We start from the raw sequence: 27,417 nt of genomic DNA, 5'->3' as shown, positions 1-27,417 counted from the left end.
CTCCTCCTTTTTTCCCAAGAGGATGGTCATCAGGCCGAAGATTAATAGAAGAAGAAAAGTTAGGAACCCTCAATAAATTAAGATCTTGCCGGTGGACCTCGGAAACACAGATAACGGAAGAGCCAAGCATTTGAGCTGTGGTCTGAAGTTCAGTAAATTTCTCTGGATTCAAACTTTCGGCGTTGCTGTAAAGGAAGGAAGTAAATACGAAACGTTTGTCGTGGAACTCCCGGGAAAAAGATTTATTTTGGAATTTCTTGCCCCCTATCGTGACTGGAGCAGCAACAGGATTATTTAAACTGAAGTCACCCATAATTTTTTCCTTCTGCAGGGAAAGGGGTAAAGGGGAGGGGTAATAGAATATGTACGGGGCTGGTTGTTGATTGACTGTTGATGAATATGGATATGTGGGGGTGGAGGAGGGAGGGGGTCTAAGAGGCTCCTGAGATGTGTCATAGGAGGAGTGGTGTACTGAAAATGGGTGCTGGATTCCCCAGGAAGGTGGGCCTGTGTTTGAACCCAAGAGTGTCCCCTCTTTTCTACACCCCAAGAGGGTTTGTTTTGGATTTTCTGCTGTTCGGGTCGTCGGAGGTGGGCGTTTTTTGATGACATTGGGTCAGTACGGTTAAAATGCGCTAGTCTACAATTTTCATCTAAGCATCTAAAACGAGGGCACATATTTATATGATCAAGGACACATTCAATACTACTACATGATTTCGCAAGGAAATTACAACATAGATGTAGGAAGCGGCAGTGAATACCAAATTTAAATGCTCCTTTACACACCCCTTTTGACTTGGGCTTTTCAGGGCGAGGTCAAACTGTATTTTTGTTTACCAGAGTCGCTTTATTTTCATGAGCAAATTTGCAACTAGCTCCCCTATTACAAAAACCATTCCGAAAGAACCGACACTCTTTTTTATATGGTGGCTGGATAATTTTCTCGAAAATGATACGTAAGTCCTCTTCCTGTAACTTGTCAATCGGAATCACATTATTCTCATCACTTGCGGCTATGTCAGTATTATTATTCACCGCACTTGGAAGGGGCGCACCCGATGTAACTGATGTCACACTTACAACTTTCATTTCGCGTTGATTATTTTGGGCGGCTGGCTGGGTGCCAAGTTCATGGCCGCTTTGGATTTGATCCAGGGGAAACCGGTTTTGGAACTGATTTAACTGCATCTTCAGGGAATCGATTGTTGTTGTTTTTTCGTCGACTAAAATGTATAACTTACGGAATTCTTCCGTACCAATCGAAAGCTTCTCAGAAACAGACCTGACTACATTGTCAAGCTTATCAATGACAGAATCACGGGCTGAAAGTTCATTCTCAAGGGTAGATATTAACTACCCTTGGGTAAAATTGCTTAAACTAGATATTAACCCCGCTTGTTATGTGTCAACTAAATTGCTGCTAAACTAATCTTAAAAATATAAAAAATAATAAAATTTCCTAAAAAAAAAAAAAAAAAAATCCTGTGTGCATGTCTGCCTTGGACTTTAAAAACGAAGCTAAATGATAGGATACAAACCCGTATGGAAGCAACAATTTCTTAGGCAAGCAATAACTCCTCCCCTTCTAGTTGCTGATTGGACATAATCAGTAAAAGGGAGCAGTCTCTGAATTATCCCACTGCTTCGATCCAATAAAGTCCTAGAAATAATATTTAAATTAGTTTTTAAAAAATGTATAGGCAGGAAATCATGCAAATTGTATGGCGGGACCTTGTGGTTTGGGGAGGGGGGCATTCTTAGAGGTTTCCCCCGCGTACGTGTTCTTAGGCGTATGTAATGGCAAGATAAAGAGAAAATACCAAATATTGTAATTTTTTGACGATTTATTGAGTAACCATTAGGTATTTTTTAGTCTTAATGTCCAACCTGGGGGAGTTGGTTACGCGTTTGACTGGTGTACCCATGTTAATAATGGTTCTTAGTGAAACAGTTGGCCATTTCTGAAGATCACACCTCTGCTGGGCAAATTACACCCCTCTTATAATACGATCTTGCGGGGGTGTTATTTCCTCTTCAACTGTATTCAATTCCTGTTGCAAGTTTTTGCATTAAAAAAGCAAGTTTTGTCGTGTATGCAAGACCGTATACAATATTTTTGTTCCTGGGGGTGGGGTACAAAATAACTTTAAAAAACGCCATAAATTTGTTTATTGTATTTTTATAACTTTTTTACGAGTAGGACACAAAGTTAAGATGGGGGGGGGGGGTTAAACAGAGAAATCCGCTCCCGTAATACAGCCCAATTGTATGAGATATTCACCTATGAGATTCGAATTCTAAAAGAATTTTGAAGCTTTTATCTTGGAGATAAGATGGGGCGTTTTTCCTCTAGGTTTTACTTCCACTTGATTAACCTACCTTATCCCCCTCTCATCAATCTACACTAATTTTATTTATTGATTTTTTTTTTCTATAGCATCAAAAAGCCATGCCTAAGGCAACATCGACGGAAATGTGAAAAGTCTCCTGGACTTAGATTATGCTGATGATTTAAGCATACTAGATGAAAGTGTGAGCAAAATGAATGAAGATTTAGAGGTTTTGCGAGTTCAGGGTGCTAGAATAGGTTTGAAAATTAATGTTAAGAAAACTAAGTCACTAAGGCTAGGAATAAGTGAAGATGAAAAGGTGACGTTGGGTAATGTAAAGATTGATCAGGTGGGCAGCTTCACTTACCTTGTTAGTATAACCAGTTAAGACGGTGGGAGCAGTGAAGATGTTAAAAGTAGAATAGCCAAGGCTAAGGGTGCCTTTTCACAGTTAAAAAAGGTTTTGAAGAATAGCAAGATAAGTCTGCAAACCAAGATAAAAATTTTGGAAGTTACAGTGATGACAGTGGTCCAATATGGCTCTGAAGCATGGACACTCCGAAATGCGGATGAAGATTTGGTAAATGTTTTCCAGAGAAATTGCTTAAGGATTGTTCTTGTTACCTGTCTGACGGACCTTATTCCAAACAATAAGCTATACGAAAAATGTGGTTCAATACCGCTCTCTAGGGCTATAATGAAAGAATGGTTGAGATGGCTAGGGCACGTTGTGCGGATGAAGGATGACAGATTGCCGAAGATTGTTCTTTTTGGCCAACCGTCTCCAGGGCTAAACGGAAAGCAGGTCGTCCTCGTCTGGGGTGGGAGGACGTCATAAAGAGAGATTTAAAGGAAATGGGAACTTCATGGGCGAGTGTAAAAAGGGAGGCTTTGAATAGATTGGGGTGGAGGAGGAACGTGCGTAGTTGTGTTGGCCTCGGGCGGCTTGGTGCTGCGGTGAGTTGTTAGTAGTAGTAGTAGTAGTAGTATTTGCACATTAGAGGGGTGTTTAGGTTAGGTTAGGGGTGCTGTCCAAATATTTTACCTCCCCCCCCTAATGTGCACATATACAGCCCAAATTATATTATTATACAAATTAAAGGTTATATGAAGGTTATATTTCATTAGGATTAACCTAACTTCACTTCTTGGCTGTGTTTCGTTTAATTAACAAGTACGGTTTTTTTAACAAGGTAATGGTAATTAATTAAGTTTGACTAATTAATTGATTGACTATTGACCAAAGTAATCAATAGACTAAAACCAAATAAGAAAACACGAGCATCTTCTAGCTTCTGGTAGATGTGCCATATTGGACAAAAATGTCCTCATGTAATCTAGAGATCACCATTTTTCATTATATTCCAGGTCACAAAAAATCCTACCTATCTTGTCAAATGACAGGTTTATTAGTAATAGTAATTAATTAAATCATTAAACAATTAATTGACTAAAGTAATTATTTGACTAAACCAGATAAGAAAACATGAGCATCTTCTAAGTTCTGGTAGATGTGCCATATTGGACAAAAGTGCCCTAATGTAATGTAATGATCCCCCTTCTTTGTTACATTTCAGGTCAAAGAAAATCCTACCTACCTTGTCAAGTGACAAGTTTTTTAGTAGTAATAGTTATTAATTAAAGTTCATTAATTAAATGATCGACTAAAGTAATTAATTGATTAAAACCAAATAAAAAAATATGAGCACCTTCTAAGTTGTGGTAGATGTGCCATATTGGACAAAAATGCCCCAATGTAATGTAATGATCCCCCTTCTTCATTATACTTCAGGTCACAGAAAATCTTACCTACCTTGTCAAATGACAAGCTTAATAGTAGAAGGAATTAATTTAAATTGATTTTAATAATTGATTGACTAAAGTAATTAATTGACAAAAACCAGATAAGAAAACATGAGCACCTTCTAACTTCTGGTAGATGTGCCATATTGGACAAAAATGCTCCAATATAATGTAATGATCCCCCTTCTTCGTTATACTTCAGATCACAGAAAATCCTAACTAGCTTGTCAAATGACAAGTTTATTTTCATCATTTCTTCTAAAATTGATTTGCATACATCACTTGACATCCGGGATAAATTGGCTAAAATCATGCAACACTGATCAGCAATGACACTTTTCTGGTCTTCAAGGCCAACAAGAACCTCACAAATCAAAGAGCTGTTCTCAGTGGAAAGTGCGGATAGTTGAGACGATGATTCTGATAATGATGACAGATTGAGGAAAATCAACGAGGTATCTCTGGCAATAAACGCTTCTGGTTTCTTTTTATTTCGGTAAGAAAAGAGCCTTAAAAGACAGTCAAGGACCTCTTTTGAAGAAAGTAACAGTAAACATCCGTCAGTGGATCCAGTAAGACCTAAAAAATAAAAACAACAAATTTTAGACTGTTAAAGAAAAAGAGAAAGATCATGGAAGATCACAGAAAGGAGATTTGTGGTTTCACATTCAGATAGAGGGTTTTGATCCCTGGAACCTCACCCCTGAAATTGGAAAAATCATCAAAACCGATGAATAAGATGTTCTTCAGATGCAGTGGGGCAAAGGGAGAGTGAACAAACAGGGAAATTCTAGTGTTGAATTTGATAGAATTTGTGTTCTAAGTCAAAATGTTAATCTAGATTATCCTAATATCTGTCTTTGTCTTACAATACATACAGTAAGTATTTGGTGGTGGAGATAATTACAGCAGCTAAAGGATACATTATGCTGGGATTTACAAACGTTGCAACTACACTAGGAGCTGATTTTTTAATGGTTTAGGTTGATTCAGTTGGAGTATATCTAGAAGTACTTTTTAAAATTATTAATATAACTTGTTTGAAACATAGTTAGACTATAAGCAGCCAACATACTTTTTTTTCTAGAGATCCAGTTGGATTTTCAAGGTTTGATATTTTAAAAATGAGACTTGTAGTTTCACACGAAGGAACAGGGTTTTGACCTCCGAATCTCTCCCCTCAAATTTGAAAAACCATGAAAAAAAAAATGTTTTTAGAAGAAAAATATACTTGTTTTGACTTGAAAGTGGCTCTAAGACGCAATTCCATAAGTGGACATTCTTACAATCCACTAGCTCCCCAGGGTCCTGTCAAGACCACCTCATTTCCTGATCACTGATTCCAGGGGGGACAAGACACAACTAGGAAATTTAGGCATACACCATAGCTTTATAAAGCTTCTGACACAACCAACCCTTTTGAAAAATCATTCCATCGCCAAAATGAAGTGAATGCAAACAGTTGTTTCAAAATAGTACGAAACTTTAATTTTGGTTTAGTCTTGTCAGCTGGGTTCTAAAGAGCATTCTGTTCCAAGTAGATGATTTGATTCCAGGTGATATCTTTGTTACATGGGGGAGGGATAATAAATCTGGGCCAAAGATATGATTTGTCCAAAATACATATTACGTACTGGGTATAAAATAAACACTTTCTAGAAACTTTTATTTTATATTTATATTGGAAAAACGAGAAATTTAAGTACCAGGAGTAGAGTAATTTCGAAAATGTGGAAAATTCCGAAAAGCCTCAAAATAGTATGTGTAAATACTACTATCCACTCACTGTAGCACCAAGCCGTCCAGTTCCAACACAGCTTGGCACATTCCCTCTCCACCTCAATTAATTCAAAGCTTCATTCTTCATCGATGCACAAAAAATTCCCTAAAAAAACTCCTTATGACCCCTTCCCACCCCATTTAGGGACGACAATCGGTCGTCCTGGCCATCTGTCATCCTTCATCCATAAAACGTGGCCGAGCCATCTTAACCCTTCTTTCCTTATAGCCCAAGAAAATTGGATCAGACCACATTTTTGTGCAGGTTATTACTTCATATATGGTTAGTCAAACGGGTGCCTAAGACTATGCTTACACATTTCCTCTGGAGAAATATGACATATCTTCCTCGAACTTTTGAAGCACCCGCGTTTCCGAACCATACTTGACTACTCTCTTTACTGTGGCTTCCAACATTCTAATCTTAGTTGACAGACATATCTTCCTAATCCTCAAAACTTTTCAACCACAGTGAAAAATAGCCTTGGCTATTCGCCTTTTTACACCCTCACTGCATCCACCATATTTACTAATAATAGTACCCAGATAAGTGAAACTATCCATTTGAGCAGTTTCCACATTACCAAAACATCACCTCATCACCTTTATTTATTCCGAATCTAAGCAGCTTAGTCTTCTTAACATTATATTTCAAACCTCTTCTTACATCCTGAACTCTCAAAACCAACAAAAACCCTTCACTATTCTAACGTTTTTATCTAGGACACTCAAATCGTCTGCATAACGTAGCTCTAAAAGAGTTTTACCTTCCCGTTTGATTCAATCTTCTCCGGCAGCTTTTGATGCCTTCCTTATGACAAAGTCCATCATAATAATCGATATTATGCTTTTATGTAACATACCACTAATAACTTTAGTACTTATCTGGTATACCATATGAGGACAGGACCTTTGCTAAAGCTTTACTACCAGCTGAATCAAATGCCTTTTCACAAAATGCCTTTATTTTGCCTATTATTTTGTTAATGTGTATTATTTATTTATTTAATGTATTATCTATTTAATATAAGCTGAAGATTAAAGTTCTGATTATTAAACCTTGTCAATTACTACTCTAAGAGTGAAAATTTAATCAATACAGCATCTCTCATTTCTAAGACCCTGCTATTCTTCTCTTAAAACTATATCTATGGCATCTCTTAGTCTAGTAAGCATCAACATCCTGAGTAATTTGCTTCCAACAAAAGTCAAGCTAATGACTGCAATTACCACACTTCTTTAATATATCTCTAAGCTACCTCTTTTCTAATTTATCTTTCTTTACAACTATCATTTTTCAAAATACTTACCATGATATCAGCGGCTCTAGGCGTTTACCCCCCCCCCACCGGAAAATACCCCTGCGGAAAATACCCCCCCCCCAGAAGATACCCCCCGTGGAAAATAAGGCTTTCCAAATTTGAGAATTTTATTTGTTTTTTTTTTCCGTAGGGGGGAGGAATTTTGGAACTTGTGTAATATGCGCCACTCCCTCAAGTTTACGCTGTGTAAAATTCGAGAACACACCAGTTTTTTCGTTAGTTCCTTCGTTACTTTAGAAACAAATTTGAGCTATAGATTTGCATATTAGGGGGGGGGGGGGTGCGGGTAAAGTATAGCGGGTCTGCATGCAAAATGTATTTGGTACAATTATTAGATAGATAGATAGATAGATAGATAGATATTAGATAGATAGATAGAGAAGTGTATTCTAAAGCCAAATATACGGCCATGAACATAGTAAAATAACATAATGAAAGGCACAAGTAACATAAACTTTGATCAGCGATCATCATAAAATACTAAAATGAAACCCTATATTAACCTAATAATAGTACTAAATACTTGGAAAAAAGGTCCAAAAAATTACCGCAATATCCGCTCAGATTCAGATCAGAGATCTGCTGCAGCATGTGTTTCATTTTCTAAGTTATTAGCAAAAATCAGGCAGTGATAAATTGATTTTAGCTTTGGCTGACTTTAACACTGACTTGACTGACGTTTCCCTACCCCGTTCACAAATTTGGTTATGTTCTTTGCCCAGTGACTTATTCATTACGGACAAAAAACGTTCTTTCACTTACACACACTTTTCTGGAAGCGTTTCAAATATAGATTTTGCATTGACAAATATATCTGAGTTACAGTCTCAATCAGCGGTCGTCTCCAATGAACTTGTTTTAAGTGACCATTCTCATCTAGAGCTACTAGTCCCTATCAACCCTTCATCCTTGCCTACTAACCCCGTGCCTAAATGGTTCGAAAAAATAAATTGGAATTATATAATTCCACATTATTATCAGCTTACTCTAGATTCTCTACTAGATGAAATTAAATTTCCCTTCCATCTTTTAGCTACTTCTCCTTCATCTGATCTCCTATACCTTGAGCTTTATCTGGCCCAGATAGTTCACGCTCTAAAAATCGCAGCCACTGCTTCCGTTCCTCTTGAAAGGATAAGGAGGGGTACCAGGAAAATAGGCTGGTCTACGTATCCAGACCTTAAAGAGGTAAAAGAACGTCGCTGTTTTTGGCGCAATGTGCGGATTGAGGCTCATAAGCCACGGTTGGGGGTCCTTTTCTATCTTGCATAATATACAAAGAATAAATTCCGTAAGCTTATCCAGTCGTGAAAAAAGCATCAAATCACTGAGCTATCATCTAATCTCAGTAATACCCCTTCCCGTTTATGGCACTACGTGTCTAAATTGGCATCCTTTCCAACCTCTTCTCCGGATGTTATTTCAACGGACGAGTGGATCGAAAAATTTTCTAAAGATTTTGCAACTGACCCTCCTCCCTCAAGACACCATCTTTAAATCAAAACTATTAGCGTATATTCGTAATTTAAATCACCATAGGAATTTTATTACACTTTCACCTTCTGATATTGAAAACCGGGTACGACTTCTGAAATCTGGTAAGTCTGTAGGACTTGATGAAATCGTGTCCGAACATTTGAAGCATAGCTCTCCCAAGCTTTTCTTACGTTTTTCTTTATTATTTCAAGCTGCTTTGTCTCAGAAATATGTACCAAAGTCATGTCGTGAGGGCCTAACGTCTTATATTCCAGAACGAGGAAAAGACCCTTCTGTTTGCTTTTCTTACGGACCTATTGCAGTTTGTTCGATTCTTGGGAAGCTTTTAGAATAAAATATTTTTGACAAGGTTTATGATAAAGCAAATATGGGTGACAATCACTTCGGGTTCCGCAGAAGTCTTGGTGTTCAGAATGCTCACGGAACATTTCTTTCAATTATTCGTCAGTATGAGTACTTCAAGAAAGAATTATTCGCTTGTGCAATCGATATATGTGGAGCATTTGACTCCATATTGCACTCCCAATCCATTTTATCTCTCTTGAAATCTGGGGTGAATCCGTTCATTTGCAAGTCTCTTTGGTCATGGTACCAGAATGCTACCACTCGAAGCAGAGTTGGCCGTTTAATTTCGAGCAAGATACCCATTAGGAAAGGGGTTAAACAGGGGTCAGTGATTAGTCCTATAATTTTCAATGTAGGTCTTCGCTCGTCTACAATGATTTTGCATCCTTTGGTCACTCTAGATGGCCTTGATATCAGTCATGTTTCGTACGCTGATGACCTTCTATCATTAGGTGAGAATTTATCTGGGTTGCAGGAAGCTGTGAACTCAACTTCTAGGAGTATCGAAGGAGTTGTCGTAGAAAGTTCGAAAAGGGCTTATTCGATTGCAAATTGGAGTGGCTAGGGCCGTTTTTAATAGTTAAAAGAGACAGGAGGGCAACTAACCCCCCTACCACGCCCAACATTTCCCCAACACATCCAATAAAAAGTTTGAGATAGCCATTTTGTTGAGCGTAGTTGATTTCCAGATAGAAAATATTTATTAGAGGAGGACAATCCCCCACAACCATCAGGGCAAGGGTGTTAAGTTCTGCCCTGAGGGCATATAAGGTTTTTATAGAAGGAGTTGTCGTAGAAACTTCAAAAAAGGCTCATTCGATTGAAAATTCAAAGGGCTAGTGTCCTTTTTAATAGTCGAAAGTGATTGGAGGGCAACTAGCCCCCCCCCACGCCAATTATTCCCTCAAACAAATCGAATCAAAATGTTGAGATAGACATTTTGTTCAGCGTAGTTGATTTCCAGATAGAAAATATCTTTTTGAGGAGGAACTCCCCCACGACTCTCGGTGCAAGGGTTTTAAGTTATGCCCTGGGGGCATATAAGGTTTTTATAGAAGGCATTGTCGTAGAAACTTCAAAAAAGGGTCATTCGATTGGAAATTCAAAGGGCTAGTGCCCTTTTTAATAGTCGAAAGTGATTGGAGGGCAACTAGCCCCCCCACGCCCATCATTCCCCCAAACACATCCAGTCAAAATTTTGAGATAGCCATTTTGTTCAGCGTAGTTGATTTCCAGATATAAAATATCTTTTTGAGGAGGACATTCCCCCACAACCCTCGGGGCAAGGGTTTTAAGTTATGCCCTGGGGGCACATAAGGTTTTTATAGAAGGCGTTGTCGTAGAAATTTCAAAAAAGGCTCATTCGATTAGATATTCAAAGGGATCATGCCCTTTTTAATAGTCGAAAGTGATTGGAGGGCAACTAGCCCCCCCCCCACGCCCAACCTTCCCCCAAACACATCCAAACCAAATTTTGAGATAGCCATTTTGTTCAGCGTAGTTGATTTCCAGATAGAAAATATCTTTTTGAGGAGGACACTCCCCCACAACCCTTGGGGCAAGGGTTTTAAGTTATGCCCTTGGGGCATATAAGGTTTTTCTAGAAAGCGTTGTCGTAGAAACTTCAAAAATGGCTCATTCCATTGTAAATTCAAACGGCTAGTGCCCGTTTTAATATTCGAAAGTGATTGGAGGGCAACTAGCCCCCCGCCCGCGCCCATTATTCCCCCAAATACATCCAATCAAAATTTTGAGATAGCCATTTTGTTCAGCGTAGTTGATTTCCAGATAGAAAATTTGTTTTTGAGGAGGACACTCCCCTACAACCCTCGAGGCAAGGGATTTGAGTTATGCCCTGGGGGCACATAAGGTTTTTATAGAAGGCCTTGTCGTAGAAACTTCAAAACAGGCTCATTCGATTAGAAATTCAAAGGGATAGTGCCCTTTTTAATAGTCGAAAGTTATTGGAGGGCAAATAGCCCTCACCTCATGCCAATCTTTTTTCCAAACACATCCAATCAAAATTATGAGAAAGCCATTTTGTTCAGCGTAGTTGATTTGTGTCAAAAATATGTTTTGAGGAGGACACTCCCCCAAAACCCTCGGGGCAAGGGTTTTAAGTTGTGGTTTGGGGGCATATTAGGTTTTTATAGAAGGCGTTGTCATAGAAACTTCAAAAAAGGCTCATTTGATTGGAAATTCAAAGGGCTAGTGCCCTTTTTAATAGTTGAAAGTGATTGGACGGTAACTAACCCCCCCCCCCCTCACGCCCACCTTTTCATAGGCAGCGCGCTAGCGCCGCCTAAATAAAGAACGATGTGGGCACAATGCGTTGTTTTTTGGGGTTTTTTTCTCCATACCTGGGCACTTTGTATCGAAGGAGTCGTCGTAGAAACTTTGAAAGGGCTCACTCGATTGGAAATTGGAGTGGCTAGTGCCCTTTTTAATAGTCCAAAGTGATTGGAGGGCAACTAGCCCCCCCACGCCCATCATTCCCCAAAACACATCCAATCAAAATTTTGAGATAGCCATTTTGTTCAGCGTAGTTGATTTCCAGATAGAAGGCTTTTGTAGAAGGCGTTGTCGTAGAAACTTCAAAACAGGCTCATTCGATTGGAAATTCAAAGGGCTAGTTCCATTCTTAATAGTCGAAAGTGATTGAAGGGTAACTAGCCCCCCCCCCCCACGCCCATCATTCCCCCAAACACATCCAATCAAAATTTTGAGATATCCATTTTGTTCAGCGTAGTTGATTTCCATATTAGAAAATATCTTTTTGAGGAGGACACTCCCCCACAACCCTAGGGGCAAGGGTTTTAGTTTATGCCCTGGGGGCATATAAGGTTTTATAAGGTTGTCGTAGAAACTTCAAAAAAGGTTCGTTCGACTGGAAATTCAAAGGGCTAGTGCCCTTTTAATAGTCGAAAGTGATTGGAGAGCAACTAGCCCCCCCACGCCCATCATTCCCCCAAACACATCCAATAAAAAGTTTGAGATAGCCAAATTGTTCAGCGTAGTTGATTTACAGATGAAAATTATGTTTTTGAGGAGGATAATCCGCCACAGCCCTCAGGGCAAGGGTTTTAAGTTACGCCCTGGGGGCATATAAGGTTTTTATAGAAGGCGTTAACGTAGAAAATTCAGAAAAGGGCTCATTCGATTTGAAATTCAAAGGTCTAGTGCCCTTTTTAACAGTCAAAAGTGATTAGTAGTATTTTTTTGTTGTTGTTGTTTAGACTAGGGCACTTCGTATCGAAAGAGTTGTCGTGAGAACTTCGAAAAGGGCTCATTCGGTTGAAAATAGAAAGGGCTGATTCTCTTTTCAATAGTTAAAAGTGACAGTAACGCTACTAGTCCCTCTCCGAATCCCACCCTTCTGTGGGGCAATTGTGTGAATAAACTTGATGTTGCCTTAATATTAAATAAAAATGCGCTGCTTTTCTGCCAAATATAAATAAAGTATCTCAGCAGCATCACGTAAATGCTTGGCGGTCTAATATTCAAAGTTTCGAGGCTACTTCTGCTCTTAAAATTTAACCAAATCAAAATAGTGTGAGTGCATTAAAGCAATCAAAGAAAGTAAAACAGATTTTTTTGCGAATGGTATTAAGTTTTCCATTTCAGGTCAACTAAAGGAGGTATGAAACTAAGTTAAATAGTACTATTTGTGTCCAGATTTTTCAAATGGTTTATGTTGTTAAAAATTACTGAAAATTTTTCTCCAGCATAAAAATAGTAGGCCAAACTATAAAGTCTTAAAAAACAAAAAGATTTAAAGAGTTATTTTATTTTTCCCTGAAAAGACTCTGTCATTATAAAACGAACAGAAATTAATTAAAAAACTTTCTCACAAAATAAGTTTTTCAAAAAAAGTAAAGAACCCTATTAAACAAGAAATGAGCAAAAATAAAATAATCTACCAAGCTCGAAACTACCACAAATCAGCATCGATAAATAAATAAAACCCAAAACCACAGTTTATATAATTAGCAGTAAGTTTACCGCAGATAATTTCTGGCTCTTCATTCTCGGTGCGAACAAAAAGCTCCTCCCACTTATTTGTGCACTTATGGATTAGTGTGTTGCGTCAATTAATGAGAAATGGTTAGAAAGTGCATTATTCGTAATTGCGAAAGCAGAAAAAAACTTGGTGAGCCGGCCAAATGGTTTGCAACTGTCCCATCTCACAGGTATGACTTAATTTATATACAGATTAGGACAATCTATTATTTACATACAGTCGAATCCTCTGATGGGACTATGAAGTATTTTATAAAACAGGGGGGGGAGGTTTGAGAAAATTTGTGATCGTAAGGAATTTTTTTCTTTTCATAATTATTGGAATCGATTTAATGGGGTCAGGGGTGGAGCAAGGAATTTGTAGGGGGGGCGCACATTAAACTTATCCAATAAAATTACGTTAGAAGCAAGCTAAACTAATGTAGACTTACGTTAATTAGGTAAATTAAACTACTTTAGTGGGGTACCCCGCCCTCCCCCCTCTGGATCAGTAACAGGATGGTTTATCATTTTTTTCACGTCGTGATATTTATTTTCTCAGATTGTAGTTCCTGTGATACTTGAAAAGTCTAGTTACCTGTTTTGGCGGAGAGCCGAGATAAGACTAGTTTCGTTTTCAATCAATGTTTTCGCATGAAATGGGCAGACCTTTCCTGAACTTTAAACAACAAACACTTCTGTTTGAAAATCTTTGCACTTTGTGAATTTAGATAGCGAAAAGGGTTCCTGATTGAGACCAATTTTAGCACTTGGGTTCTAACTATTGGTTGCTGTGGTAAAAGTTGCCACAATAACCCTATCCAAGAAAATACCAAACGTCTGTTAAAAAGTGTTTTTTTATAAAATTCTTAGGGACTTTTCAGAAAATTGAAGGACATCACACATTTTAGTGGCAGATCCAAAATTTTACGGGGCTTTACGCTGGAAAAGCTCCTATTATAGACTATTCTTCCAGTTTTTTTTTACCAGAAAATAAATAAAATGCATTTCTTACTGCTGAGTCTGTATAATCTTAGACCTTTTACGGCACAATTTCCAAAATATTTCTAAAACTATTTATTATTGTTATTATTATTATTTTATTACCCATTATTAAACATACAAAATGTTGTAAATGGAGTACAAGAAAAGAAAAAAAAGTAACATCAAATAACAACAAAATATCCGAAGAAAACTCAACTACAGAGAAACAAGATTAAGAACATTCCTACGACAAAAAAAAAGACAAATTTAAGTTACTGCGACATATAATAAAGAGAGGCTTGGTTCAAACGCCTTTGCAAATCGAACACGGCGATTCAGTACAGCTATAAGCGGGTCGGCTATACCATACTTCAGAGATATATTCGAATTCCTCATCCAAACTGGAAGACGAAGCAGATTCTTACCGTATCTGTAGAAAATAGACCGAATATTGCGGCGATCAGACCAGGTAAATATTTTCCAAAACGGAGATAGGACTAGCACATGTGGCAAAACAAAAGCATTATACACCCATGCAAGTAGAAAACGGTTAAAGTGGGACTTCATTGAAACGAGCATTTCATAAGCTCTGCGTGTCTTTACAGCGAACAAAGAAACAAGGCAATCACGGGTTTCTTTAAGATCGCTACAAATTGGAAGGCCGAGGTACATAATTTTAGATCAAGACTTAATCGTATAAATTCCGAAAATATCATCAACTGGTACACTATCTTTAACGTGGTTATTATATACAAGAACTTCACTCTTCTGATGACTGAAAGAAAGACATATATTACCGTACTCCTTACCCAAAACACGGAAATTCTCTTAGATGCCTACAAGTGTTCTACTCGTGTTTAAAATGTCGTCGGCATAATCGATCAGCGAAACATTGAGACCTCTAAAGATACATGTAGACTGAACCGGTTCTTGCGATGAAATAATACTATTATTGAATAGCGGTGGTGAAGTAAGTGCTCCTTGGCGTATTCCCTTCTCTACGGGTACAAGACTAGAAGATAGGGTTAAAGCATTAACACAAGGTACATTTACACGCGCTTTTAAATTACTATACATATTCCTCAGTGCGCGTATAATAGACTTATCCACGCCACGTTTCCGGGCCGACAACAATATTTGAGGGTGCTCATCGGAATCAAACTCGCGGTTGACATCGTGACCGGCAAAATACAAAGTCTCATTTGAATCATCGGCGTCAATCAACAAATTAGCAATCAAATGATGCGCGTGTTCTCTACTCATTTTCTTCTTGAAACCAAATTGGTTATCCGGCGAGTTACATGTAGCACTAAGCCTATTTACAATAAGCAATTCAAATAACTGGCACAGTATAGGCGCGACAGTTATCGGGCGGTAAGAAGAACACTGCCAACCGTCTTTTCCCTTCTTTAATACAGGAGTAATTACACCCGTGCAGAATAGGTCTGGAGCAACCCCAGCATTAAAAATCATTTGGTACAGGAGACAAAGGTGCTCGACAAGGTTCTGACTTCCCGCTTGCAGATGCAATCCGCACAGGTTATCTAACCCCCTCGACTACTTCTTCTTCAGTTTCGAGAGTGCCTCATTGACTGACGAATTAGAAACAACAAAACCAACTTCCCGTTCATATTCCGCAAGACTCGCATCGAGCTCAATAGAAAATTTATTTTCCAGATCAGGACTAGGTGATGAAAACTCATGCGTAAAATATTTAACCAACTCACTCTCACTGTGCAGAACATTAACTTATTCCTTACGTTTCTTCTTTTTTTAGGATTTTCCACATGCGATCGGATTCTTGCTTTATGTATTTACTATCACATTCAATACTCTTAGCAAAATATGTAGCGATGGTTTTTGCAAATCTTTGCATAGTATATAATCGGATAGAGTTCACTATATCATGCCTTGGTCGGTCATTATCTATCCAAATTCTTAACCAGAATTTCGCGTCCGCACACGCATTTACAAGATCCGAATTATTGGACCAGTGGGGTATTTCTGAGCCAATCCGAACACGACAAATCGGTACTGCAGCCTTTTCCGCGCACTGCAGGGCATGAACTATTTCGCTACAGTATATATTGATCAGTACTTGTTTGTCACTTGCTGCAACTGAAGAAGATTTATGAAGTAGATTGTAAGGGACGCGAAATATATATATATATATATATATATATATATATATATATATATATATATATATATATATATATATATATATATATATATATATATATATATATATATATATATATATATATATATATATATATATATATATATATATATATATATATATATATATATATATATATATATATATATATATATATATATATATAGTACAGTCAATCTACTGTCAAATAGGACTCGACCGCAAACAAATTGCAACAGAAATGATTTTTACACCATCTTGTAGAGAAAAAAAAACTGTACAACATATCAAACGTTGTGAAACCCAGCGGGATGCAAAATAAGTGTTTTTTAGCGTTTTCCGTTTGTTTTTTGTTGTTTTTAGCGGAAATTTTCCGTTATCCTAGAGCTTAGCATTTACTTCATGGGAGACATGTTTCTGAACTATTTTTGTGTGAAGAATTCGAATATCACATCAGATTCAAGTTATGTCCCACCGTTAGTGTTTCACATTCATCACCAAACAAGAAATTCGTATTTCGTGGCCATATTTCCCTTTTTTCGTCCTTTGGGGCGAATGAAGTCAGGAATAACGTCGCCCTATCGACTGAATACTATATTTTTGGACAGTTTGTATTTGGAAATTTCCACTTGAAGAAACCCATCCTACTGTTCATAGTTCATTCCAACAAGGAATGCACGTCGTCAGACGATCTGATCGCTATTGGGCTGGCTTTTCAACGGATCTAGTTATTGAACAAGAGCTTATGCGCTCGTTGAAAACAGCAGGCGGACTGACTAGGGGTACGGGCATGACCGAAACCCAGAGGTCGCTGTGGGTTTTAGCACGCCCAACCTGCTCTGCTGTTAACCTCCTAATGGAAGATCTGACGCAAATTCTCTATGGGACAAGCGAGCAGCACAAGGAGAACGCAGGCCCCAGACAAGAACAAGACTTCAAGAATACGCAGGCGATGGTCACGTACTTTGAAAATGGATCACCATTCGGAGGGGATACCCACCTTAGAAGCATTGCTACCGGTTTGACTGCATATGAATCTGCAAACGTTGACTGTGCGAAGGCTGTCGGGATAAAAATCCTTGATGCTATGACTGTAAATGGGGCGATGTATTTTGTCTTCCTAATAATGGAACAGGCAGTCCATATAACAACAAAGCAAACAGGTGGTGGAGATTGCAAGCGACTGGATCCAGCTTTGCTATTCCAACGCTTCATTGCGTTAGCCAAAAGAACAAGACTTCCTGAATCAGAGTGCTTCCGGTATGAACTTTGTTCGTATCCCGCTGCTCTGTTTGACAGCTCATTTATGCCGAGAGTGCCGAACAAGGCCGAATTCGCCAAGGCCATTGCACTTGCATGCAAACTCGAAGAAATTCCGTGTGTGCTGAACGACGGGACACACTACGTACTTGACGGCGGATCTCTATTGCACCGAGTCCCATGGATAAAAAATGACACGTATGCGGGTATCATACAGAGCTACTCTCTGTATATTTCGCGGAAGTACTCTGGCGCAACTGTTGTTTTCGATGGGTATGATAGTGGACCTTCCATCAAAGATATGGCCCATTCGTATAGTAATCGAACGATTGGTCGCGAGGTTTTCTTCACGAATTACATGCGTCTGAAAGTTAAGAAAGAAGAATTTCTCGGGAACAAGAAAAACAAGTCAAGATTCATTAGTGCGCTTGCAGTTCATCTCCGGCAAAAAGGCTATTTTGTAGTCCAAGCCCCCAGTGATGCAGACGTGCCTATTGTAAAAGCTGCCATCGAATCAGCTAAACAGAAGGTAACTGCCGTTATTGGAGAAGATACGGATCTTCTGGTCCTTCTCTGCTACCACTGTGATGTCTCCACTAACAAGGTGTACTTCGCCCCAGAGCCAAAGAAAAATAAAGAGCGAATGTGCTGGGATGCTCATGAAATGAAAAAAATATTAGGCCAAGAAGTATGTGGTCTGATCCTCTTTGTCCATGCTTTCCTTGGGTGTGATTCTACATCACGTGTCCACAACATCGGAAAATGTCTTACCCTGTAAAAAGGGATAGAAGACGAAACTTTTCGCGCATCTGCTATGGTTTTTATGAAGAAGGCGGCAACAAAACTCGGAGTTAAGGAAGCCGGAGAAGACGCACTTCTTATAATATATGGTGGAAGGAAGGGGCGAAATCTGAAAGAGCTTTGAAAGCAGCTCTTCGAAAGAAAGCTCGTCACAGCAACGGTTTTTGTTCACCCAGAGCAGCTACCTCCCACATCCAACTCTGCAGCATTTCACAGCTATAGAGTTTACTTTCAGGTACACGCCTGGAATGACGACCGTAATCTAGAATTGGACCCTCAAGAGTGGGGCTGGAAGGACCGAAATGGCACATTATACCCTGTGATTACGGACCTACCCCCAGCATCTCCCCAACTTCTTAAGATTGTTAAGTGTTCCTGCCGTTCAAACTGTACCTCTGCTCGGTGGACTTGTGTCAGAAACGGTATGTATTGCACTCTGGCGAGCAAAACTTGTCAGAGAGAAGAATGTGATGATTCTCCCAAATCAGAAGATCTCATCGACGATCCTGATAACGAAGTTTCAAACTACAGCGCCAGTGAATGTCGCAAGTCATTTGAAAAGTTGCCGACTTTTCACCACTGTGATTTTTGTTACCTGTGATTTTAGTCAGTAAAAACATTAAGAGATGATTGATTATTTTGAAAAAACTTTTTGGTGATGAATGTGAAACACTGTCAGTTGAACATATCCTTGATCTGATTTGATATTCAAGTTCATCGCATAAAACTACTCAAGAAATGTTGTCAAACGACTATGTTATAATAGAATCGTGAACTTCGTGAATGGTGATGAATATGAAACACTTTGCGTTCACCGTATCCTAAATCTGATGTAATATTCGAGTTCAGGACATAAAACTACATCAGAAATGTGTTTCCCATGAAGTAAACTCTAAGCCTTGAGAAAATCGAAAATTTAGGCTTAAAACGAAAAATAAAACACAAAACGCTAAAAAACACTAATTTTGCACCTCGCTAGGTTTCTCAACTTTTGATACGTTGTACAGTTTTTTTTTCTCTACAAGATGGTGTAAAAATCATTTCTGTTGCAATTTGTTTGCGGTCAAACCTTATATTGCAAAGTTTCGCGTTCAAGAGAGATCTGACTTGTCTACCCGTAAAAAGATCTAATGTCGTTATGTTTATAGGTTCTCTGGAGCACTTGCACCTCGGTCCGGGTTTTTATAATGGGTGAGATAGGGAAAGATCATACTGCTAATTATATAAACTGTGCACAAAACGAACAGAAATTGAAACAATTACCCGAGATAAGCTCAAAACGGGCAGAAATTAACATTAGTTGGGCGCAAAACCACTATGCCTTCCCAAGACCTGAACAATATTTATAGTTTACTGAAAAAATACATATGTTTTACTTCTCTAAGTTTAATACATCAAATATTCTTAATATTTTGATTACTAAATATCAGTACAGGCTATGTATATTAAACTGCACATTCATTTGTATTTTTTCAGTAAAGTGCAAATTTTGTTCTGGCCTTGGGAAGGCATAGGGGTTTTGCGCTCAACCCCTAAAAATTCAATGTTAATTGAATTTAAAAAATTCATGTCAATTTCTGCTCGTTTTGAGTTTGACTCGGTTATTTATTGTACTTTCTGTTTGTTTTTGGTTTCATTTCTTTATCAATGTTGATTTGTGGTAGTTTCATGCTTGGTAGATTATTTGATTTTATTTTTGCTCATTTTTGGTTGAATGGAGTTCTTTACATTTCTTTGAAAAACCTATTTTGTGGAAAAAACTTTTTTAATTAATTTCTGTTCGTTTTATATTGACATAGTCTTTTCAGGGAAAAAGAAAATAATGCTTTAATTTTTTTCGTTTTTTTTTATAATTTTATAGTTTGGCCTGCTATTTGTATGCTGGAGAAAAATTTTCAGCAATTTTTGAAAACATGCACCCTTTTAAAAATCTGGACAAAATATTAGTGTTTAATTTAGTTTCATACCTCCTCTAGTTGACCTGCAATAGAAAACTTGATACCATTCGCAAAAAAATTTGTTTACTTTCTTTGATAGCTTGGTTACATTTACGCTATTTTGATTTGGGTTAAACTTTAAGAGCAGAACTAGCCCCGAAAGTTTGAACATAATACCCTCAGTCGCTCTTGGGATACTGCTGAGATGCCTTATTGGGAATTAGCATTAACAAAGTGCATTTTGATTTAAATTAAGGCAACATTTAGTTTTTAAACATAATGGGCAAAGAAGAGGGTGGGCGTGGGAGGGGACTAGTTACCCTCCAATCACTTTCGGCTATTAATAAGGGCATTATCCCTTTCTATTTTCAATCGAATGAGCCGTTTTCGAAGTTCCTACGACAACTCCTTCGATACAAAGTGCCCTGGTCTAAAAAAAAAATAAAAAAAAATTGTACCCACAACGACCTTTACTATAAAAATGTCAAGTCTTCCAATCACTTTCGACTATTAAAAAGGGCACTAGCCCTTTCAATGTTCAATCGAATGAGCCCTTTTTGAGTTTCTATGACAACACTTTCTATAAACACCTTATATGCCCCCAGGGCATAGATTACATCCCTTGCCCTGAGGGCTGTGAGGGGGGTTGTCATCCTCAAAGACCTAATTTCCAGAATTTTCAACTACGTTAAACAAATGGTTATCTCAAAATTGTGATTGGATGTGTTTGGGGAAATGGTGGGCGTGAGAGTGGCGTTGAGAAGGGCGTTGCTCTCCAATCTCTTTCAACTATTAAAAAAGGCACTAACCCTTTCAATTTCCAATCAAATGAGCCCTTTCGATATATACGACAACACTTTCAATAAAAACCTTATATACCCCCAGGGCATAAATTACAACCTTTGCCCTGATGGCGGGGGGGGGGGGGGGTCATCCTTAAAGACCAAATTTCCAGAACTTAAAACTACGTTGAATAAAATTGCGATCTCAAAATTTTGAATGGATTCGTTTGGGGAAATGGTGGGTATGAGAGGGGGGTTAGTTGCCCTCCAATCACTTCCGACTATTAAAAGGGCACCCGCCCTTTTAATTTCCAATCGAACGAGCCCTTTTTGAAGTTTCTACAGCATAACTATTTATAAAAACCTTATACGTCCCCAGGGCTTAACATACAACCCTTGTCCAGAGGGCTCTGAGGGGATTATCATCGCCAAAGATCTAATTTCTAAAAATTTTAACTACGCTGAACAAAATGGCTATCTAAAAATTTTGATTGGATGTGTTTGGGGAAAAAGTAGGTGTGAGGGGGGGGGGGGGTTAGTTGCCCTCAAATCACTTTCAACTATTAAAAAGGGCACTAGCCCTTTGAATTTCCAACCGAATGAGCCCTTTCTCAAGTTTCTAGAACAAAGCTTTCGGTAAAAACCTTATATGCCCCCAGGGCATAACTTACAACCGCTACCCTGAGGGCTATTGGAGGAGTGTCATCCTCAAATATATAATTTCTAGACCTTTCAACTACTTTGAACAACATGGCTATCTCAAAATTTTGATTGGATGTGTTTGGAGAAATGGTGGGCGTGGAAGGGGTGTTAGTTGCCTTCCAATCACTTTCGACTATTAAAAAGGGCACTAGCCATTTCAATTTCCAATCAAATGAGTCCCTTTTGAAGTTTCTACGACAACGCTTTCTATAAAAACCTTATATGCCCCCATGGCATAACTTACGACCCTTGCCCTGAGGGCTAGGGGTGGATATCATCTTCAAAGACCTAATTTCTAGAACTTTCAACTACGTTGAACAAAATGCCAATATCAATATTTTGATTGGATGTGTTTGAGGAAAAGGTGAGTGTGAGAGGGGGGTTAGCTGCCCTCCAATCATTTTTGACTCTTAAAAAGGGCATTAGCCCTTTGAATGAGCCTTGCTTGTAGTTTCTACGACAACGCTTTCTATAAAAAACCTAATATGCCCCCAGGGCATAGATTACAATCCTTGCCTTGAGGGGTGTGGGGGAGTGTCCTCCTCAAAAACATAATTTCTATCTGGAAATCAACTATGCTGAACAAAATGGCTATCTCAAAACTTTGATTGGATGTGTTTGGGGAAATGGTGGGCGTGGAAGGGGTATTAATTGCCCTTCAGTGACTTTCGACTATATGAAAGGGCACAAGCCACTCCAATTTCCAATCGAATGAGCCCTTTTCGAAGTTTCTATGACAACTCCTTTGATACAAAGTGCCCGTGTCTAAAGGAAAAAAATAAATAAATACAGGCAGCGTGATTGCGTTGCCTATGATTAGCCAGTATAATTTTCGTCAGCCTATCTTATAAGCCAGCTTTGCTTTCCATTGTTTTTTTTTCTTTCTTTTTTGTTGGTAATGGGCACATTAGGGGGGGGGGTAAAGTGATGTGTTTTTTAGGAACAAAATAAACAAGTATTTTAGAATTTGTTTCAGTAGTTTTCAGAATTTTATGTTTCCCTCTGGGGGAGCCTGCCACTCAATCTTTACTGGGTAGAATACATCATGATGGTAAAGAATATTAAGCTTATAATGTGAAGGAACATAAAAAAAGGAATCAAATGGTACAATTTTTTTCACTACTCTTGTCAATTGATAGGAATTGGGTTTTAGGGTCTATTGAAAAGCTTGAAATTAGATTTGCAAGCAAAACAATTATTGGTAAGAGCAAAAAGGTACCAAATAGCCTATTCACCTTGTTCTTATCTCAGTAATGGAACATTACTATATCTCACTATCTCAAAATTTGGTAAATATATATAAAATTTCATAACTCAGGTAGGGACAAGGTGAGCACACTACTTGATACCTTTTTTCTCCTTGTAAACATAATAATTGCTTAATTCGTAAATCTAATTTAAAGCACTTTAATGGACCTAAAATAGATGTGTAATATCTTGTTTTTGGCACAAGAAATAGGTTAAAAAAAGTAGTCAAAAACATCTCAAATGACTATAAATTAATTCTTCCCCAGTGATATATTCAACAAGCATTAAATAAAACAATAAAATTCACTAAACTTAACAATTAACAAATTTTTTACCACTGCCATTTTGGATATTGTTTGACAATGCATTGTTTTTGTTGTGAATAGGTTTTTTGACATATCAAAACCATTACTACCTATATCTGATTGTAGAAGAATTTCAGACCTCTTGGAAATTCAGCATTATTAAAAAATGATTTGAATACAGATAATGATGAAAGTAAACATAACAATGGGATTGACAAAACATGCTGCATATTATAAAGTAGGAATTTTGTTGTTTTAGTGTTTTTTAATCTTGTACAATCAAGACTAAAACCCAGTAGTTGGACAGCTAGTCGTCATTTCAACAGTTAGATTACTACAAAATCTCTATTATAGCACCTAGAAATTAGATTGAAGCTTGAATCTAATCTTAAAAATACCGTCTAATCTTTGACACAAGATCTTAAAGTTAGAATGAAGAATCTAAATCACAGACAGACTCAATTTTGAAAATTCCTTTTTTAGGACACTCACTGAACAAAACATAATTGAAAAAAGAAGTTTTTTTACTTTACAATATCCAGCCTGTTTTTACTAATCATAATATGATGTTTACTTCCATTGTTACTTGCATTCATACCTTAAAATCACATGTCCAGCAAGATAAGGTGATGATGAGCCTCCCGTAGAATATCTTGCTGGTGGAGTGACATGACTATGGTTTGGCATCCCAGGTTGGCCTGAATTCTGTATTGGCCCAGTCCAATCAACTCCTTTCTTGAACGCATCTATGGTTTGGGACTGGATGATGGCTTTGAAAAGGCTGTTCTAGTGAGGGATGGCATATACAGAGAAGAAGTGCTGGGGCTCACATTGATGGCAACAGGAGACTTGCAACTTCTTTGTGTGACCTCTTGTTGAACTTGCAAGGGATGAGGAGAAAACTTGACTTTAGGGGTAGTTTTTGAGCAGTTTGCGAGTAGCGATTGCGTCTCCTCTCTTCCTTCAATAGACTAGGGTGAGGAGTTTGAGCAACACAAGAAGTTCCTCATATGACTTGTCTTGAAAAGCTGGTATGAGCTTTGTTGCTCATCTTTGGACTACTTTCGAGTGCTTTAATGCCCATTTTATAATGGGAAGACGCCAGGGTCATTCAAAATTCTAGATGTGAATGTACAATAGCTTTGTACAGCTTCTTGACCCCACATAGCTTTCTGGTGGTAAATGTTAGTTTTATGAGCCCTAGGGCTCGGGTTGTTTTAGTAACTTCAGCTTGTGTGTGGCTGTGAAACTTGAATTCATCATTGACAATAACTCCTCACTTACAGCCTCAAGTAGATCATCTCCAATATGGTAAGGTCGTCTAGGGTTCTTGTAGTATAGTTTTATTTATACAAGCAATCATAGTTTAGAATACAAATTCCAACTAAATGGTCCTAGTACTTACAATAAAAACAAGAAAAGCACAAAACTATAACTTATTAAACACTGACATGTAAAAAGGAACGAACGAATTGGCAAAACGGTTTGTTCTTGGAGTATGCAATTGCAGTCTCACTTTGTTAGCTGACCTTGCGTTTATTTTATTCCTCATAACTGCTGGTAGAATCTCTCTATGTTTATCACTGCTAAGAAGAAATGTGCTGAATTTACAGATCAAACCCAAACGACAGTCGTGAAGGGATGGTAGTTGTAACACAGAAAATGCTGATTCATAACTTACATATGCGTCTGAAAAAATAACGTTAAAGGCTCTTTTTAGTAGTGACTTAAGTTGACCCCTTAGGTAACTTGTGTTGTTGACTTGAGGGCCCATACAGGCTAAGCATACTCAAGAATTGGTCGGATATATGTAAGATAAACCATCTTAAGTTGGGACACAGAAAAACCGAAACGACGTAGTAAAATAAGGGTGCGCATCGCGCCATTCGCCTTTATAGTGATTGTATCAACATGAGTACTAAACGAGTAGTCAACACAAAATATGACACCGAGAATTACAGCCAAAGATACACTAGGATACAGTAGAGGAGGACTGACAAAGTCTCTCTTAAGAGGATCAAAGCGAAGGATTTTGGTTTTTTTTTCATTGATTTAAAGGATGTTGACAGTACATTGGTCTTTAAAGTTGCTCATTATTGCATCACTGAATTGGGAAACTGCCTCAGGATTTTCAATGAGATATTTCAGGAGAATTGACAAGTCGTCTACGTTCTTAAACCTGTCCTCAAACTCAGAAAGGACAAAGTTTATAACTGCTAAAAACAACAGCACTGCAAGTTTCATGCCTTGTGGAGCACCACACATGAGCTCAGCCCATTCAGAGTTGGTGTATCCAGGGAAAAGGCTGTAGATGCACTGGAAACAGTCTTGCAAAAAATCGATCACTAAAAGGAGAATATGCTTGCATGCAACCATTGCGCATAAATTTGACACAGCTATGAAATAATGAATAAGGTAAAAGGCTTTTTGGTAAACCACTAGGAGAAGATTGACAATTGCACTTCCTTGGTCAAGCCACTTTACCATAAGGAGAGACATTCTCACTAAGTAAACAGTTGTGCTGCTTTCTTTCAAGCATCCGTACTGGTATTGGTCAAGAAAAGGAGAAACCTATAACATCAGCTTGCGATATATAAACGTTTCTGCCACCTTAGACAGGTTTGGGGTTATTGAGATAGGTAGGAGTTGGTCACAAGATTTGGGACCCTTTAATTTGGGTATGACGCGAAGGTATGCTCTTTTCCAAACACTAGGGAACACTTGCTCTTGGAAACACTGGATAATAATGGAGGAGAGTGGCTTGGCAAGGTAAATAGCAAATTCACATAACAACTTTAAAGGAAGATCACCAGGGTAGGATGCACAGTTCCTATTCAGCTTCTGAATTTCCTTGTAAATGGCAAACTCAGAAATTTCACCTACATCATCAATCTATGCTTCAGTAATGAGAGACTTAATTTCTGAACTGGTGATTGACAGAAAGGTGTCACAGATGCCAAGAAAAAAGGAATTCACTTCCACTGCCAAGAACAAGGTACCATCCTCTTTCAATACCCTTAAGTCACTGGGTGTCGTTTTACCAGCAGGTCTTTTCACTCATAAACGCCGTTTGTGTGGATCTGTCATAAGTAAGGGCATAATCATGTCCTTCCCATATCGTCTTTTCTGCTCTCCTGTTCAGTTTGACAATATGGCTCTGCAACTTGGCTGAAACAACTGAATCGCCATTGCTGTGAAGGCAGCAGCAAGTCTTAATTAGGTCCTTGAGATTGCTTGTGATCTATGGTTTATCAATATCTGTAACAGTAATGACATTAGTTGGGAAACAATCATAGAACTTCTCCTGAAGTAGACTATTTAGCTTACTGACTTTTATGTTGATGTTCAGTTTGGAGAAAATGTTATCAAATTTGTAGTTGCCAATCCAGCAAACAAACATAGAAATTGAATCTCTTGTTAGTGGTAGTACAGTAATTTTGACTCGTTTGGTTTTGGGGATTGCTGAATTTGCTTCCAAGAAAATTATTAAATTATCAGAGTTCTGAAGGGGTCCTAGGGACCCCTTCAGAACGTATGCTGCCACTCTGACGGGTCAATATTTGTGACAATTGGCCGCAAATCTAAGACACTGGAAACCCACTGTTATTGAAAGGAGGAGCATGCGTAGCTGTGTTGGCCTCAAGCAGCTTGTGGTGCTGTAGGGAGTTTTTAGTAGCAGTAGTAGCCTAGTATACCACATAGAAAGTAGATCATTTCACCATTGAATTTGTCTTAATAAGAATGTGATTAGGTTGAATATTCTAAGCATAAACAATGCTGAAAATTCTAAATGCACTGAAACTCAATGTGGAGCATAATTAAAGACACACAGTTTAAGCTCGAGTCTAAACTTGGGAAAGGCTGCCTAATCTTGAACAGAGTGATCTGAAGGTTGGATCAAATTATCCAACTCATAAACAGACTAAATCTTGGACATATTTCATGTGGAACACCAAGGCTGGGTTTTTTGGGGATTTTTATTTCTGTTTGAATCAAGAGAAAGGGGAGCACCATAATTCCTTTTGCTCTGGGCACCACCAACCCTAGGAACAGCCCTACTGGATACCCCCCAAAAATATTATCACAACAAAACAAAAATTAACATACACCATCAGAATCATCTTTGTTGAAAACCTTAAACAGAGGTATTACAGCCCTC

The 27,417-nt window shown here is 38.2% G+C and overlaps 1 protein-coding gene across 1 annotated transcript in view; it reads right to left on the bottom strand.

Annotated features, from left to right (window-relative positions):
• The window catches only part of LOC148954698 (co-chaperone protein HGH1 homolog), a 53,207-nt gene that overhangs the window by 17,714 nt on the left and 8,076 nt on the right, over nt 1-27,417 (bottom strand). Inside the window, exons 2-3 of the mRNA XM_089087204.1 lie at nt 4,256-4,715; nt 1,542-1,663 (exon numbers count right to left, since the gene is read on the bottom strand). Coding sequence (XP_088943330.1) covers nt 1,542-1,663; nt 4,256-4,715 — 582 coding nt within the window. The remainder of the gene's footprint in view (nt 1-1,541; nt 1,664-4,255; nt 4,716-27,417) is intronic.

This window comes from Artemia sp. Qi Xiang Cuo, chromosome 3, assembly GCF_049724085.1.
Source record: "Artemia sp. Qi Xiang Cuo chromosome 3, ASM4972408v1, whole genome shotgun sequence".
In the NCBI taxonomy this organism is placed as follows: domain Eukaryota; kingdom Metazoa; phylum Arthropoda; class Branchiopoda; order Anostraca; family Artemiidae; genus Artemia; species Artemia sp. Qi Xiang Cuo.
The sequence above is the reverse complement of the archived record's forward strand: the minus strand, read 5'-3'. Positions and strand labels throughout refer to the sequence as shown.